Below are 17,866 nucleotides of genomic sequence, written 5' to 3'. Positions count from 1 at the left end.
TTGGGAAGTACCAACCTGCTTAACTGGGCTGAAAGCTTAATAATAATAATAATGGCATTTGCTAAGTGCTTACTATGTGCAAAGAACTGTTCTAAGTGCTGAGGGAGATACAAGGTGATCACGTTGTCCCAGGTGGGGCTCACAGTCTTAATCCCCATTTTACAGATGAGGTAACTGAGACTCAGAGAAGTTAAGTGACTTGCCCAAGGTCACACAGCAAACATGTGGGGGAGTCAGGATTAGAACCCATGATCTCTGACTCCCAAGCCCATGCTCTTTCCACTGAGCCATGCTGCTACTCTAATCTAGAACATCATCGACTGATAGAGCACCAAGCCCCCTTTGAGAGAAGCAGTGTGGCTCAGTGGAAAGAGCCCGGGCTTGGGAGTCAGAGATCATGGGTTCTAATCCTGCCTCTGCCCCTTGTCAACTGTGTGATCTTGGGCAAGTCACTTCATTTCTCTGTGCCTCAGTTCCCTCATCTGTAAAATGAGGATTAAAACTGTAAGCCCCACGTGGGACAACCTGATTGTACCTCGTATCTACCTCAGCGCTTAGAACAGTGCTTGGCACACAGTAAGGGCTTAACAAATACCATCCTTATTATTATTATTCAATAACACCACAAATGGTTAATTCCAAATCCCTGTAGACAAATTAGAGATCACAATCCTTTGCATAGTTTAATTCCATTGTGAAAATTTTAGCACATTTTTTCTTCCATCTTTGTTAGCTAGTATCCCAATCTTCAGATTGCTAACTCCTCATATGTTTAGGCCCCGAAGCAAATGATGGCAGGCTATTAGTACAGAATGTCGATTTTATTTTTGTATCTAAATAATTTAGTTAGTGTAGCCTGCCAGGGGATCATGCTGCTAAGTAAAAAACACAAAAACAAAACAATATGGGCTCGTAAATTTTTGAACATATCTGCAAGGTTGTAGTAATTACTAAATTATAAAATGGTAAAGCTCCAATAGGCCTAGGGACATTTCTCCATCGAGCAAGATCTATGAGACAGGGGCCATGTTCAAATTAATGGATAGGTTAGATAACTGATCTTCCATTATTTTAAGAAAATGAAGTTAATTGTATCATTATGTGTCAAACGTTGTGCTAGGGTAGATATAAGATAATCACGGCAGCACTATCCTGTCCCACGTTAGGACAATAGGTTCCCAATCTAAGAAGTAGAAGGTACACAATCATCATTTTACAGGTGAGAAAACTGAGGCCCAAAGAGGTTAAGTGACTCGCCTGAGGACCCACGGGAGCTGGGATTAGAACCCCAGTCTTTAGAATTCGAATCCAGTACTTCATGTTAACTGGACGATGATATTCAAAATTACAGGACAGGAAAGTACTTCAGGTGGTAACTACTCACCTTAATTGTCATAATATAATTTCTACAGGACATCATTATTGAGCTCTGCAAGAGCACAATCCTCCACCCTCACTTACGTTCTAATTATATTACAGTGCCACTTTCATTCTAGATAATTATTATTATTATTATAGTATTTGTTCATTCATTCATTCAATCACATTTGTTAAGCATTTACTATGTGCCAAGCACTGTTCTGAGTGCAGGGGTAGATACAAGGTAATCAGGTTGTCCCAGTGAGGCTCACAGTCTTAATCCCCATTTTACTGATGAGGTAACTGAGGCACAGAGAAGTTAGGTGGCTTGCCCACAGTCACACAGCAGACAAGTGGTAGAGCTGGGATTGGAACTCACGTTCTCTGACCCCCAAGCCTGTGCTCTTTCCAGTAAGCCATGCTGCTGTGGATTTAAATACAATATGTAACCGTCCAGATCAAAGAAGCATTGGTATCACCCAAAAAATCTTCATGATTGAGCTTTCTGGATAACTGGAATCAAAAGAGAGTTTTTGCTGTATATCTAGCACACTGCAGAAGTACAAAAGGAAGCACATGGTAAGATATTTTAAAAAAATTTGCATGAATAACCTCAAATCCTACACGCTACTGTACTGTGCTCACCCAAGCACTTAGTACAGTGCTCTGTGTAAAGTGCTCAATAATGCCATTGATTGACTGATTGGACTGGTACATCTTAAATTTGAAATAATGATCCTGCTTCTGAATTTGTCTTTATTTTGTGATGCAAACAGTACTAAATTATCCCTTGGCCAAAAAGAAAAATCTACTGAAACAAAAACCTATTTGGGTGAAGAACAGCTTGCACTCTTACAAATAAATGCTTACTGCTCTGCACAGTCTAGAAGGATTTTCCCTGTTGACGATGGCAATAAACATGTTCATAACAATAATAAGAGGTTGTTTTAATAGAATGTTCCACGCATTAAACGCATTAATGATCCATGAAATAACTGTTTTATCTGAAACACATTAAGCAACATTGCTATAAGACTGTATTAATTGAAATCCTGCTATTTTTCTTCTAAACACAAGATCATATACTTGGTTTGAATAGGCAGAAAGTTTTTGAAAATCTTGATTTTAGAAGTAGGTTTATGTGATTGTACGTATGATAAAAAACATTTGAAGAAAGACTGCTGTCAACTTAAAAAGGTAATAAAGTGTCATTTCCATAAATTCTAGTCTATCTAATCAAAGTTAAATTAGCCATCTGGAATTTACCTCAAACCAAAGAGGTAAAAACTAAGAAAAAACACAAACATTTGAAACACAGCATCACTCGATAGATCCTCACAAGACAAAAAAAAAATACATTCAACTCAGATTATAGCAAACATTTACTCAATTTCTAACATCATTACTTATGCCAAATATAAACACTATCATCCTTCAAAATATTTCCCCCTTAACATCCCTCCAAAATATAATCTAGTGTGGGAAAGTTGTAATAAGTGAGAAACATTTTGAGGTATGGTAGAGTTCTTGCCTAACTCTGATTCAATATATATGTTGTCACCATTAAAACTCAAGCAGGGTCAAATCTTGATGAGATAGAAAATGTCAGTTCTCTAACATGAAGCAAAATGTAGAGAAATTCTTAGTGTGTTCTTAAACCTTTTGTTTGGATAAAAATATCAGACTAGAGACAATTATTTTACTGTGTTTCTTAGATATCAAAGAGAATTTCAAAATTCATCAAAGCTAACCTTCTGTTATGTACAACAGGCTAAGCTGAAAAGAATGTTAACAAGTTCAATTTTCATTCAATCAGCACTACTGCTCTCTGAAATGTTTCATTGCAGGAAAGAAATAAAAATAATCTATATGGTAATTATGAGGATGAATCCCCCAGTAACTTTCAGCTACATGAAAGGTCAGTTCTATTCAAGATATTTTATCAGTCCCCTGCACATACTCCTGTCCTGTCATTTTAAATCTGAACAGCATTTTATTTTCCCATTTACAGCTACCTGCAGAATTAAGTACTTAAGCCAAATAAGAAAAAAAAAAAGAAATGTTGAATGCTGGCAAAGGCTATAATAGCATGGAGATAAATCGTTCAGCTGCTCTCTCTCAAACCTCTGGGGCTGCAGATTTTTCTTCTCCTAGTGCACTGTGGGTATTCAAAACTTGTTCAACATGATTTCATTTCATTTCAGGCACTGCCTGAGAAAACTAAATTACAGAATCAATCATACAGAAGGTCAGAGTGAGACTTCATTACAAGTATTGCATGCTTGCATGAATATCTTTCATTTATGACTGACCCAATATGTCACAATAGCTGTCTAGTAAAAATAATCCACTTTCTGAAATTGATGTACTACTGATGTCAATGCTACTCAGCAGGCTGGGCAGATTATAGAGAGGTGTTAAGAAAGAGCCCTTTGGAAAACAAGTTGTAGTTTTATGGAATGGCAATCTTCAATAGATTAAAATAATTTTCAGATAATCATCTAAAATGGCAAGACTGCCTCCACGTAGGGTAGTTTTGAAACCCAATTGTGCTGCCAATTTCTTAATATTTCATTCTAAAATACAAACATCTACAACATGCAAATCAGGGTGGTTCTTTGAACTCTCAAACAGGCAACAAGATTCCATTTTTCAGCAATTCACTCTTGAAGGGTAGAACATTATTTGCATATTTTGAAATGTGAATGCTAATCACTGGGCTCCTTTTATCTCCCCTTTTTGTTGCCACTGTCTGTTTTTAAATATCATAGCATGAATTTAAGGAAGATAAACATGTTGTGCTTGTTGCCAATTATAAGGACGCTAATCAGTAATGTGACAAGTTGTCGTTCTAAAGGGACAAACAATGAGGCAGGATAGAAGAGGAAATCCGGTCCAATAAGACAAAAACAAGGCTGCTTTTCTTCTTAGAAACTATTCCTAATTCACCAAAACAATCTTCTGACAGCCGTATTCATCTAGAAAATAAACTTCTCGGGCAGGGAATGCTCAAACATCCAATTCAGCAATCAAGGATACGATGTAAAGCGGTATTTATTATTTTACTGGTGGTTTTCCTAAGGGAAATATCCAAGGAGGCTGCTGTGGACATATTATGATGTAGCTAGCCAACTCTGTATCCTCAGGGAGATACAGAAGAACCTTGACATAACCTATTTTTAACCATGCCTCTGGCGATTCTGCATTCAAGTTTATAGGTGAACAAGTCAGGTAGTAGATAGAACAAAGCCAGCGATGCACTCTATTCATCATAATTCTGTCCAAGTACATTTTATTTTTTCCAACATTTGTGATGTAAAATCCCATGACATTTCTTCAAGGTGAAATTCTTCTAGACTTTCCAACAAGATTAGTTTGGTTTCAATCGAGAATAAATATCATTCAAATTCATCAAACCTTCAAAGTAACCAATAAATTTGATGGGGTTCGCATTAAATAATACTGTACAGCCACAACAAGCTGTATTTAGTGGAAGCACCTATACTTTTTAAAAACAATAAAATATTTTGTCTGCTACAGAGATCAGCAATATGTTACCAATGAAGCATTGAAAATTAAGTACTACACCAAAACCAGTACATGAATATGTTGTTCTGTAAGTGTACATGAATATCATAATTATTTTATGGTATCATCTCTCGGTCTTTCCAATATAATAAATTCAATTGACCATGAAATGGAATTTCATAGTCAAAATGCCTCCTTTACACTTTTTTATAGCTGTAATAAAGCTTTTATAGCTCCAAGGCAAGGTAATTCATCAGATATTTAATTTAGAGATGGGTTTTATATTATTAATAAATATTTACCAGTTTAATGTGCACATTTTTAACATAAGGATGATAATGTTTTCCCCATTTCCACCATTTATTAACCACATAAACATATATGAAGAATGGGGGAAATCTTGGAAAACTCCCTTAGTACCTAGACACTCTTTTGATTGGATTATTCTCTAAAACATCAAACCTGATTAAAGAAGAAAGGGGAACAAAATTATTTTTCGAGCATCACAGAAATATGGCACACCTTACGCCCAAAGCAAATAATTATTTGTACTTGAAGTGAATGCTTCATGAATACTTAATAAACATTTATGATTTCTCATCACACCCCTTTCTCAACAAAAACACGGGCATTTAGCTGAAATACAAAGAGATTCCATATCAAGTGAATTATGATAAAGCAACCCTATTTAAACAACAATGAGAGATTTCAGAAAGTATGCTGAATCTCTGAATATTTGTCCACCGTATATTTTCTAATCATCAGTAATTACCTAGGGAGTAAAGAATACAACCAATAAACACTACCACAGTCCGATGCTGGGAGGAAAAATGTAAATAAGCAGTAGTACTTGTTTTCTGTGAGGCCAATAAATCCATTTCACTTTCTCCAGATTAAAAAAAGACTACATATGGGTTAGGTTGGTTTGAAAATATAAGGTTTGAACTCTGTCCACATAAGGCCATTTAGATGCATCATATATAATACTATGTATAATATCACTATCATATAAGTGTATAAAATTGTATATTTTATACACTCATATAATCTATTCTTTAGGGGAGACATATCCCAGTGAAAGTGTTTAAAATAAGATTGACTCTGCTGCTGGGCACCTATTTGTGAAAACACACGGAAGCAGCATGGACTAGTGGAAAGAGAGTGGGCCTAGGAGTCTGAGGACCAGAATTCTAATCCCAGCTCTGCCACTTGTCACCTATGCGATCTTGGGCAAGTCACTTAATCTGTATCTGTGCCTCAATTTCCCCAGGTGTGAAAATGGGGATTAAATCTTAATTAGGCAGTGAATCCCATAAGGGACAAGGACTGGGTCCAACCTGATTACTTTGTATCCACACCTGTGTTTAATATAGTGTTTGGCACAGAGTAAGTGCTTAACAAGTACCATAAAAAAGTAGAACAAAAAATTCTGCATTTTCATTATTATTAGATCGTATTTATTGAGCGCTTACTGTGTGCAGAGCACTGTACTAAGCGCTTGGGAAGTACAAGTTGGCAACATATAGAGATGGTCCCTACCCAACAACGGGCTCACAGTATAGAAGGGGGAGACAGAGAACAAAACAAAACATGTGGACAGGTGTCAATCATCAGAATTAACAGAAGTAAAGCTAGATGCACATCATTAGCAAAATAAATAGAATAGTAAATATGTACAAGTAAAGTAAACAGAGTAATAAATCTGTACAAACATATATACAGGTGCTGTGGGGAGGGGGAGGAGGAAAGTAATGCGCAGCTCCCATGAAACATTCCAGTCTCCACTTGGATTTTTAAATGAAAAGTGTTAAACTTAGTATACCGTCTAGACTGAAAGCTTGTTATGGGCAGGGGACGTGTCTACCAACACTGTTACATTGTACTCTCTCAGGTGCTTAGTACAGTGCTCTGAAAAAAGTAAGCACTCAATAAATAGTGAAGTGAAGTGACTTGCCCAAGGTCACACGGCAGACAAGTGGCAGAGCTGGGGTTAGAACCCATGACCTTCTAACTCCCAAGCCCATTCTTTATCCACTATACAATGCTGCTTTTGCTTACTGAGAGTTTACTCCGTGCAGGGCACTGTACTAACTACTCAAGGGAATACAATACAGTTTGTGCGCGCAAGTAGTAGAACACAGGACTGAAAAGATGTAGAGCCCCTGTACTGAAATTATCACCGGCCTAAAGCAGATTATGTCCTTAGAAAAGACACGGAATATACACATTTTTCAGCGAAAAGAATGCAACACATACTTACTGGAGCCAGATTAGAAACGGTTAGTACATTCTAGTCCCAAGAATCACCTCCCCTAGTTATAAAAGAAACATAAAACACATGTCTTTTTCAAATGATAAGACTGTGAGCCCCACGTGGGACAACCCAATTACCTTGTATCTACCCTAGCGCTTAGAAGAGTGCTTGGTACATAGTAAGCACTTAACAAATATCATCATTATTATTATAAGACTCTCCCAACAACTGGAAATTAGTTTTCCTTCACTACCTATTTTCCCCTTAATTCAATGCTTACCTTATCCTAGATTCATCTTCCAACTGTGAAAGAGGTATACACCTCCCTCTTTTCACCAACATCATAAACTGACTAGCAAAAAGGAATGTAGCATATTCGGGGCTTGGGGACAAATTGCAATCCGTGTATTTTTCTACAATGGAATTAAAGTCAGAGCTGGACCTTGTGAAAAACCAACACGTCTGAGTTAAAAAAAGGAATTTTAACAAAGGCAAATTCTTCCATTTCCCTGCTTGGTCATTTGACCCAGCAAGATAGGTAAGTCTTTGGAAATCCTGAATTTTTCTGTTCATGGGTCTCTGTTAAACAACAACCACATTTCTCAAAGTAGATGGAACCTATTTTCAAAAGGTTAACCCACTTGACTGAAATTTCAGATAAATCTAATCAACGAAAAAGTAAACAAAGTGCCTACCATATGCAACCCGCTGCTATGGATTACAGCATCTTGTTCGACAAGATTTCGGGATATCGTGATAGAAGGAAGATCCAGGCTTTGTGGGGGAAACTGAGGTGTGAACTCGTTTCCTTGAGGAGGTAGTGGATCACTGAGGCCTTGAAAGGGTAACAGAACATCCGACATTCCCAGGGTAGGATCCGACTCCGGAGGTGGGGTGATGGGTGGGATCTCAAACTCTTCATCGCCGAGGCTTGGAGTATGAAAGGTCTGCTGAAAGGAAACAAAGGTTCCCTAAATTGGTGTACACTGCCAAGAAATCCCAATTCCGCTTCAGACACTGGAGAAATTCTGATTATCAAGACACTGAAGCATATCTTCACTAAATACTTCGTTCGCCAAAGAAAACTTCCCCAGTCAAATTTAGTTCAAGTTTTGCTGATCATTCCGATTAAAGATCTGTCTCATTATCATATGATTCTAATGGTGTATCGGTATTAACAGTTTTTTAATGCAGACTTAATTAGCAACATCTGTCTTTGTTGTTAGTCAGACCATGAGCTACATTAGATTTGGCTATATAACAAACTGCCATTTTATTGATATGTTAGTGAAATGGCTCAAACAGCTTATATTATCCACATGTTTCATAAAATACTGACAATTGGGTAGCACACATACAACATTAATCCATTTCTGAACCCTACACATTTTTTTCATTTGGGTACAACTAATAAGATACGTAATGTCATAATTCTGTTTGTGATTCTTTACTGGTTTATCCTTAAGCATAATGGGAGGCTTTATGGTCGATGCTGTTGTTTGCAGTATGGAATTTTACACCACAAGGATTAAAATTGCTTTCTCTTAAGATTTGAAAGCAGCTTTGTTTGAACACTGGACTTTTTCTTCACGATGTAAACACCTATTAAGATGTGTTCATCAGACAACTACTGCCAGTTATCTGGGTCTTTTTGATGACTGCCTTACTCCCATCTGGTTTATAGTTGCACTCCATATTTTTGGCTCCTTTGAAACCCCAAGTGCACTCTGCTTACATTAATTTCTGATGAACTAAACAGATCTTATGGATTGAATTCTTTCCCAAAGCTATATAATTGGGCAGATTCTATTGCCCTAAACTAGAGCATTTTTAATCAATCCAAATCAGGACTTTCCTTACTACAGTGGACATAGTCACCAACCCTAAAGTGGGAGGGGCTTATTCATTTTCCTGATTTTCATCCTCCTGGGTTCAGGCTAGTTCTTATTCCTAGCTGGGAGGGTCAAAGTTGTTTTTATTTATTTGTCATTTTTGTGGTTTGAGAGGGTCAATGAAATTTATTTTACAACTCATAAATTCCATAAAAGTACTCATTAACTCCTGAAAATTGTCATCCTTCAAACTCCTAATGATGATGTAAATTAATAAGCTCTTGAGAGAAGATAGCAACAACACAAGGAGAAGCGCCTTGCTTGCCTAGAGAACCTGTCAGCTGTCATTATTGGTCTTCCATCAGAAATGATGAGGTCTCATACTGCTTCTGCCTGCAGTACAGTGAGACTCTTAAGACTCTAAACCGGCTCAGAGGTGGCGAAACACTGCCATGCTTAATTCTCCTTTTGAAAACCGAAGCAATAACACAGATAATTTTTTTTCTTTTCATCGCGGTTCTAGCAAAAAAAAAGGAGGAAAATATTCTTACCAGGCGACCCTGAGTTCACAAACACAAAAGGATGGATTGGCCACAAAAATGGTTGGCTAATGAACACAACCCTATGGCTGCATTTGCAGTTATTTTGGCACTAATGTGGTCTAGTAACAGATGCAACTGTAATTTGTGACTCATTTGCTACCCCATTACTGCTTAATGAAATCTAACATATCACATTAACAATACGGATAAACACTCATTCTTGATATGTGGCATTTGGCTGTTTTCATTACCACTGTAATTAACACTTGAAATATTATTTCAATAAATATTTAAGATGCTTTAAAAATGGGTCACTGTAATCATGGCAGAGATAGAACCATAAAGCAAATGTGTGAATTTCAAACCCGAAGGTATTCCATTGTCTCCAGAGCTACCTACAGGGCATTATCTGTAAGGACAAAATTGCTTTCAAGCACCACAATTTAGACTTTATAACATTCAAGCATAAAGTCTTAATGAATTAGCTTGCATCATTAAGATGCTAAAACTGAATAATTAAATATACTTTTAATGCAGCAATTGTAAAAACAGGCACATGCTAAAATGGGACATGATCACTTTGTGGTGCTTTAATTCTTCACCTCAAAAGATGTAGAATGAAATCTCTAAGATCAGCTTTAAATTCTATCTAAACCACTTCATGTGAGGTATTCCTAATTGAAGTTTTTAAAAAAACTTAAAAATCCACTACAGCTGTGTAAATAAGTGTGACAAATACAGAGCCACCCTAAGGTTTCTATTAAAGCTATCTATCTTTTTTAAATCCTGAAGCTAAGACAGTACTGCTTCTTCATGAGTATAATCAAAATCAAAGTCAGAATTTTGTAACACATGAAACCGACACCGAACCCTGACAGGCAACTAATACTGCAGGCTTAAACTATCTATATTAACAGAGTTACAACTGATTAAATCTAAAGAGAAAAGTCTCTTAGGGAAATGACTAAACCAAGACACTGGATTACTGAGATAATAAAAATCAGGAGGTGAATGAATCATCAATACCACGTACCCTGGTCTTGAAGAAAATAATTGTCATGACCAAAATCACTTGAAATGGTGATGATGATGACAATCTCTTAAGATGATCGCTTTGAAAAACCATCAACTTCTTAATATTCCATATATTTAAAGCACATACATGGTTAAATGCCATCTGTACTGAAATGTTCAAAACATTTGTTCCTTTTGATAAAAATGCAAATCTGGAGAACTGTTGTATCAACATATAACAGCCAATGTCTGACACGGTGAATTATCACAGCTGGAATTAAATTGTCTCTGAACAGCTGCTGGCAGTAGAGTTTTCATCAATGTTTGATTCAAATGTAGGAAAAAAAAATCTACAGAATGAAACATCATGTTGTCCTTACAGATGGGGCTTGTGCTCATTATCACAAACAGCGCTGGAGCCAATGCCAAACAATATTCCCTTATCTAAGCAATCTTCTTGGGGAGAGAGACAGAGTGGTCATTTTAAAATGATTAATAGACGGCCAAACTTAGCTTGTGCTTTCTAATTCACGGTTACATTTTCTCCAACGTAATGTCTGCCACTTCGTTCTTTTCACTACACCAATATTACACATAAAACATAAATTTCCTAAATTTCCAAAGCTTTTTATGTGCTTTGAATAGGACCGCTATGTGAACCCCAAGAGGAGGCATCCCATTTAGACTTATTTCACTTCTGACTGACTCCTGCTTAAATGCTAACACCATGCTGGGTTAAGGGATACCCCTTATCTTTTGTGTTGAAGACCCTCTTTGGGGACCTATTTTTACAAGAATGAACAAAACCAGACTCACTCTGAGGTGGATGGCCATGTCATCCTCTGGAACACTAATGAAAAAACTGAAAGGCAGGAGACTCAACCAGGATGGCGATTACGAATAAGACGGTCTCTCTGTAGCCTTTACCCATCCTCCACCCCACCCCGCCAAACCACAGGCCAAAAGGAAAGCTAGCAAAACTAACTGGGCCCCATCTAGTTACACCCCAGTCTCTGAACAAACCAATTGCCCCAGCTTCACTCGCCTCGCCACTCCACTTTCCCACCCTCCCCTCAACAAACGGAAATGAAAACCAGCCTAATACTCTGTTTTAGTTCCAGTTAACTTCCGAGACCAGTTCAACGGAAATGAAAATATCCCTAACCATGAAATGAGCAATATTGCCTGCTAAAATGCACTTCTACCCCTGTCTTCAAAATTTGCACCTACGTCCTTTATATGTTCCTTTCTGTTGGTGCTTTTTTTTTTTCTCGTGAGGTAGACTGTTTCCATTGTCATGCAGTATAAGTGACAGCCTTATGGACAAGTAATGGAGATTTGTCAGGTTATTTTCTTTCTCATTAAAGTCTTTATTTTGTGCTCCACAACACACATACAGATTCAGTGTTTCACTCTCACTGGAATCCTGTTAAATTATCCACATAAACAGGAGAATATGAACTCAGAAAAAAGGAAGTCACCTACCTCATTTGCAGTAAGGAATGCATTGTTTGCTTCAGCCATGTTCATGTAGTTGTTATTGTTTCCAAACTGAAATAAAAATACGTATTTGCATGTTAAAAAACAGCAGATTGAATGGGTGGGATTCTTTCTAGACTATCTAGAAGTAATTATTGGAAAATATTTTCATGCTGCAATGTAAAAAACGCTATTCACGGAACAAATATGGAGAGCAAAGAGATTTCAAAGCATTATCTTGTTCGTGGCTTGTCCACATGACTGAACCAAGGGGATGCTCCTGACTGCATCTGACTAGAAATTAGTTGCCTTGCTCCCAAAACTAATAGTGAATGGAGGCTATTACTAGCATTTGGCTAATTGGTCACTGGCGTACACTGTTCTCTGAAATAGCATTTGTCAGATGTTAGGAGGAAAAGAGTTTCCAAGATAACCGTCTTCTCACTTATTCCTAATACTCACTGGCAATTTGACATGGCTGATGTGAGGGAGAAAATTTCCATCAAAGGAAATTCCAATTACATCCATGGGACTAAACTTCTATTTTCAAATGACATGTGGCATGAATGGAGATGAATAAAACTGAGAAAGACTGGATGACATCCTTGAGCAATTCTTTAAACCGGTATCGATGTTGGTTATCAATGTTGTCAACTTTAATACCCAATCCTTGGCCTACCACTGTGGACAAGAGTTTTAAAAAGCAATAAATGAAATCTGCAAATACCGGATGCATTTTTTACTCCCTGTCATCATAGGAATTCATTTATATCACAATTGTGTACCCATTTGAAATCTTAAGCTCTTCATTTCTATCAAAATGTAAAACTTTGATGAAGTTTAAAAAAATGTGTTTCAAATTCTACATGTAGACGGGTATTATATTTTGTTTGCAATATCTGGGTTTTATTTGGGGAGTGTTTTTATAAACAAATCTGAATTTTTAAAAAGGTGGCCTTTTTTCCTACAAAATGCTCCAAATTAAAACATGCTTTTGTCTTAAAGCAATTGAATTAACCAGTCCTGTAATAAAATATAGCTACGACCGTCACACATTAAAAACAAAGGTTTTTCTTTGCTTTGGTCTTCAATTGTGTGGGGTTTTTTTTGCTTTGTTTAATCACTTCAGGCACGTTCATTGTTATCTTCTTGCCAAAAAAGCAACCGACCTTCCAGTGGGACTTTCAGCCTTCAACTTAGAACTGAGGCACAGGAGTAGGATTGACATGATATGCTTTATCGTGTCAATGATCCAAGAACTAAGTAGGATTTCCATGAAAGATTCTAATGGTTCCAAAGGAGCTGTTCTGGTCCACAGAAGCAAAAATCCACCTCTCAAAAAAAGCTCCTAAATGTGCACTTTCATAATAGACCAGAATGCCTCCAATAGGTGCATCTCTGATTCTCAGGTGAATATCTTCAAAGAGAGAGTCAAGAAGATGGTTATTAGACCTCAAAAATTGGTGCTCAAAAGCCATGAGATATCGGATGCACTTTCTCATCAAAATATTTAGAAAACCTGGATTACCTATCAATTGAGATGGAATGATAATCTTAATTACAAAAAAGCAAAGACTAGAATGATGTATTTGGCTTTCTCTGTTGTTGTTGTACTTGAGAACTGCATCTAATATTGGATATGTAAAGCACTAATATCAGGCCCTGGTAGAAAGTTGGCTTTTGTCAGTTGGGATGCAACTTTAACGTTATTTAAATGTAGTTTTTGTCTGGAAATTAGAAATCCATTTAAGGCAAACAGCTCATTATCAAAGAGCATTTTTTAAAATTAAACTCACTTATTATCTAATAGTACCTACTACAACAAAGGAAAATAAAATGGCTATTATCTTTAGGACCTAAACAATTCAAAAAACAAATTAAGCTTAGAGTGAAATAAGAACTGGGTTAGAAATCCTCTTCTGAACAGTTAGTATGCGAATGTAATTACTGAAGAAACTACAGCTAATCAGCTGTGAATTGTATCCATTAATTAGTATTTGCCCTGGAGAAATGAGAAAAATCAGTAACAATGTTAACACCGCAATGCACTGATGAGTACTGAAACATAGTACAGCAGGTGGGTCCAATGGCCCAAGTAATTTAAAAAGCTCTCACCTGAAGTGCTGGGCTGGAATTACAAAGCACTTCTTGCATATCTTTGCTATCTCCGTAAGGCTATAATTAATGGCTTTTCATTTAGAAACACTTTGGGATCAGCTGGGAACTGTTATAAATCATATTAAGTAGAACTGGAGTTCCTTTTCTATTTTTAGGAAAATATTTGAATTTAGGATGGATGTTTCAAATGTCTGGCATGAAAAGACTTGTTGCAGGCAACATCTTTCCCCCCATACTTTGGCCAAACTGCTTGCTTAACCCCCTGAATTGTGGGGTTCACCGCTAGAGTTTACAGGCCTTAAACTGGTAATTAGTTTACTCAATTGAATAGTCAGGTCTTTGTGGGTGATCTTAATTTACTTAGGGCAACAAGTGGTCAGGCTGTGCTGTTTCCTTATATACTCAGTTCTACTACAGCACAGGGTATATACACTCCTGATACACCTCACTCTAGAGATTACTTTCAATGTACAAAGAAGCAGTGTGGCCCTGTGGATAGACCATGGGCCTGAGAGTCAGAAGACCTGGCTTCTAATCCTGGCTTTTGCCACTTGCCTGCTGTGTGACCACGTACAAGTCACTGCACTTCTCTGAGCCTCAGTTTTTTCACCTGTAAAATGCAGGGTCAACTACCTGTCCTTCCTCCTACGTAGAATGTGAACCCCATTTGGGACAGAGACCGTGACTGACCTGATTGTCTCGTATCTACCCCAGGGTTTAGGACAGTGCTTGGCACTTAGCAAACAGTAGTAGTGTTGGAACACTTTGGCCGGAATCACAAGCATGTACACAACCATTTTTTCCAATGTCAGGTCATGCTCTATCCTAATAGATGTGCTTTGTCGGAACACGTTGTAAAACACGGCATAAAAGGATAACTGAATGCATTCTGAAATCAATTGGCACATGTACCTACATAAACACAGAATCAATCCTCCTTATTGAGCACTTAATATGTGCAAAGCACTGTACTAAGCACTTAGTAGATTACAATATAACAGAATTGGTAGACATGCTTCCTGCCCACAAGGACCTTACAGTCTAGAGGAGAGAAAGAAAACAGAAAACAGAATGTCAATGGCCTAGAGAATGTACTGGGGGAAAAAACAGTGAAGCTTTCATGTAAATAAACTTATCCCTGTACACTAAATGCATTCTGTACACTTGACAAGTGACCATGAGGTGGAAATCCATCCTACTCCAGTTGCCAAACTGTAAGAGGGGGAAGAATTGACTTGCGTGCAGCCCTCGATTGGTATGCTTCCTCAACCATGGTTCTTCTGGGAATACAAGAGCTGGAGAAGGTGCAGGAAAGAGCAGTATTATCTCTCGAGTATTAAGGGGACATGAAGTGCCTCTCTAGCAAGGACTAGAGAGCAATGCCAAAATCATTGCATGTGCTCCAACCCCAATTGAGGTGATCTGAGATCTACTGGAAAAGGTCTCAAGACTTTTTCCATGTTGAGCTGGGGAACAGTAATGCTAGGTTACAGTAGTCCTTAGCACAGTTTCAGTCAATCAATTAATGGTATTTAAGTCCTTACTGTGTGCAGAGCACTGTGCTAAGTGCTTGGGAGAGTACCACAGAGTTGGTAGATGCATTCCCTGCTCACTAAGAGCAGCTCGGTCTACTGAACTGATGTTACCGTCTCTACGACTCACGCACCACCACCACCACCACCACACACACACACATCCCCCGTAATATTTAAATCATGGCCTTATGAAAGGGACCTTATGGACAAGTCCCCTTATTGCATTACATACTTTATTTTTCAACTGTAAATACCTTTAATCACAAAAATGTGGCCTTCCTTGTTCAGGTCAATTTCAAAGCATTTAGAAACAATTTATTTCATTTTGGAGGTCTAACATATCAAGTCTCCTCCTGCCAATATTGTTCAACTCTCCTGGAGCCCTTCTTATGAAATTCTAACCCAGAGGTTGCTTTAAATTAGATTTATGAAGAGCTGGCTGGCACCGTCATTCTTTGTAGATATATAAGCTTTATGAGGTTTCTACATGAAATACATAGAAACAGCTAAGTAGGCTAAATCTAAGTCTGACTACTCCTACTATCACAACTACTACTACTATTACTATTTTCCAACCCTATACATAGTAACCTTCACAGAGCATAACACAAATAGATTGACAGGTCCTGCGATGTTCTTGTGAGCAACTTCGTGAGCCCAGAACGGATCATTCCAAGAGATATGAAGCCTATGTCCTGCAAAGGAGAAGGTTTACTAATTCCAAGTGCCAGAATGAAATATTCATTTAATCGTATTTACTGAACACTTACTGTGTACAGAACACTGTACTAAGTGCTTGGGAGAGTACAATATAACAATAAACAGACAAATTCTCTGCCCACAATGAGATATGCAATCTACATTCATTCTTTCATTCAATCATTTATTGAGTGCTTGCTGTGTGCAGAGCACTGTACTAAGTGCTTGGGAAGTACAAGTTGTACAACATTCAGTCATTACCTAAATAATCTCATATAAAAATAAATCAGTAATATTTATTGAACACTTACTCTGTGCTACAATGAAGTTACTGAAAATACGTGTACACTGAAAAAGCTCATTTCTATGGCAGGGATATTCAAAGAACATATGGAAAGTGAGCAGAACACATGGAAAATGACCTGTTTTCTTTGAGGATTTATAACCCTTTCCTTTCCAAAAGGGATCAGGGCTGATCCCCAAAGATGTAATTATAAACCACATCTAAATTATTCTGTAGGTGTAACTACTGTATCTCAATCATTCCACCAAAGTACATCTTCACCATATTTTGGCGGATTTGATTTTGCCATCTGACCAATAATCATAGCTTGGCAAATATAATGTCTGATAAGGACTTCAATTAAGAATGACCATTGTGCTATAAAAAAAAATAATCATGTTCACAGCCTGCATGAAATAGCAAATTCAATTAATGGAGATTGCTAAATCTAGCTACCTAATGTGGAGTTGGGCAGAAAATGGGACAGAGTAGACAATAAACTAGCAGTAATTAAAGGATGAGAAACTGGACAAATGCTAATTCAATTTGATTAGTCCATATCACACAATATTTACTACAATTATTTTAACAGAGTGGACAAAAGCATCCCCAATGATACAAAAGACGCTGATGGGATGAACTGATCGTAGAAACATTTGTTGAATTCCATTCTTCTTACTGAGCAAAACTTCATTTATTCACACACCACTAACCTAATATTCACTCTATTCAACTGCCTTTTACTTTTTCTACTACTGGTAAAAGAAGACAGGTTGTGATCTAAGCAGGGGAGAACTTGATAAATAGTGGAGATAACGAACCCAAGTCACCAATGGTGAGGAGCACAGCCTATCCTGGTTACTCCCAATTTAACTGGATCTCCATTGCCCAAGGCTGAGTCAGAGACATGGCCAGAGATACAGGCCTGCTTTGACACTTAAAACTTACCCCTGAGAAAACTTCAGAGGCCAATCTGTGCCCCAAAACACATAGTCTGATATACAGGGAGGTTCACATCCACAGTAGCATAGTACACTGGATTAAATCAACCAATTGTACTTATTGAGCACTTACTATGTGCAGAACACTATCCTAAGTGCTTGGGAGAGTAGAATACAACAGAATTAGCTGACAGACTCCCTGCCCACAATGAGCAGATTAGGAGGATTAGTCTAGCGGGACTAAAAATGAAAGTTTAGGACAGTGGTTAGTACAGTGGCACC

At 37.5% G+C, this 17,866-nt stretch overlaps 1 protein-coding gene across 2 annotated transcripts in view; it reads right to left on the bottom strand.

Moving 5' to 3' along the window:
- Positions 1-17,866, bottom strand: part of TOX3 (TOX high mobility group box family member 3) — a 109,586-nt gene that overhangs the window by 21,732 nt on the left and 69,988 nt on the right. Inside the window, exons 2-3 of one of the 2 annotated variants that reach the window (XM_038754018.1) lie at positions 12,015-12,080; positions 7,837-8,088 (exon numbers count right to left, since the gene is read on the bottom strand). In XM_038754018.1, coding sequence (XP_038609946.1) covers positions 7,837-8,088; positions 12,015-12,080 — 318 coding nt within the window. Of the gene's footprint in view, positions 1-7,836; positions 8,092-12,014; positions 12,081-17,866 lie in introns of both variants that reach the window. The other variant, XM_038754017.1, reaches the window with a different exon arrangement.

This window comes from Tachyglossus aculeatus, chromosome 11, assembly GCF_015852505.1.
Source record: "Tachyglossus aculeatus isolate mTacAcu1 chromosome 11, mTacAcu1.pri, whole genome shotgun sequence".
NCBI lineage: Eukaryota > Metazoa > Chordata > Mammalia > Monotremata > Tachyglossidae > Tachyglossus > Tachyglossus aculeatus.
This window is presented reverse-complemented; position numbering and strand designations above follow the sequence as displayed.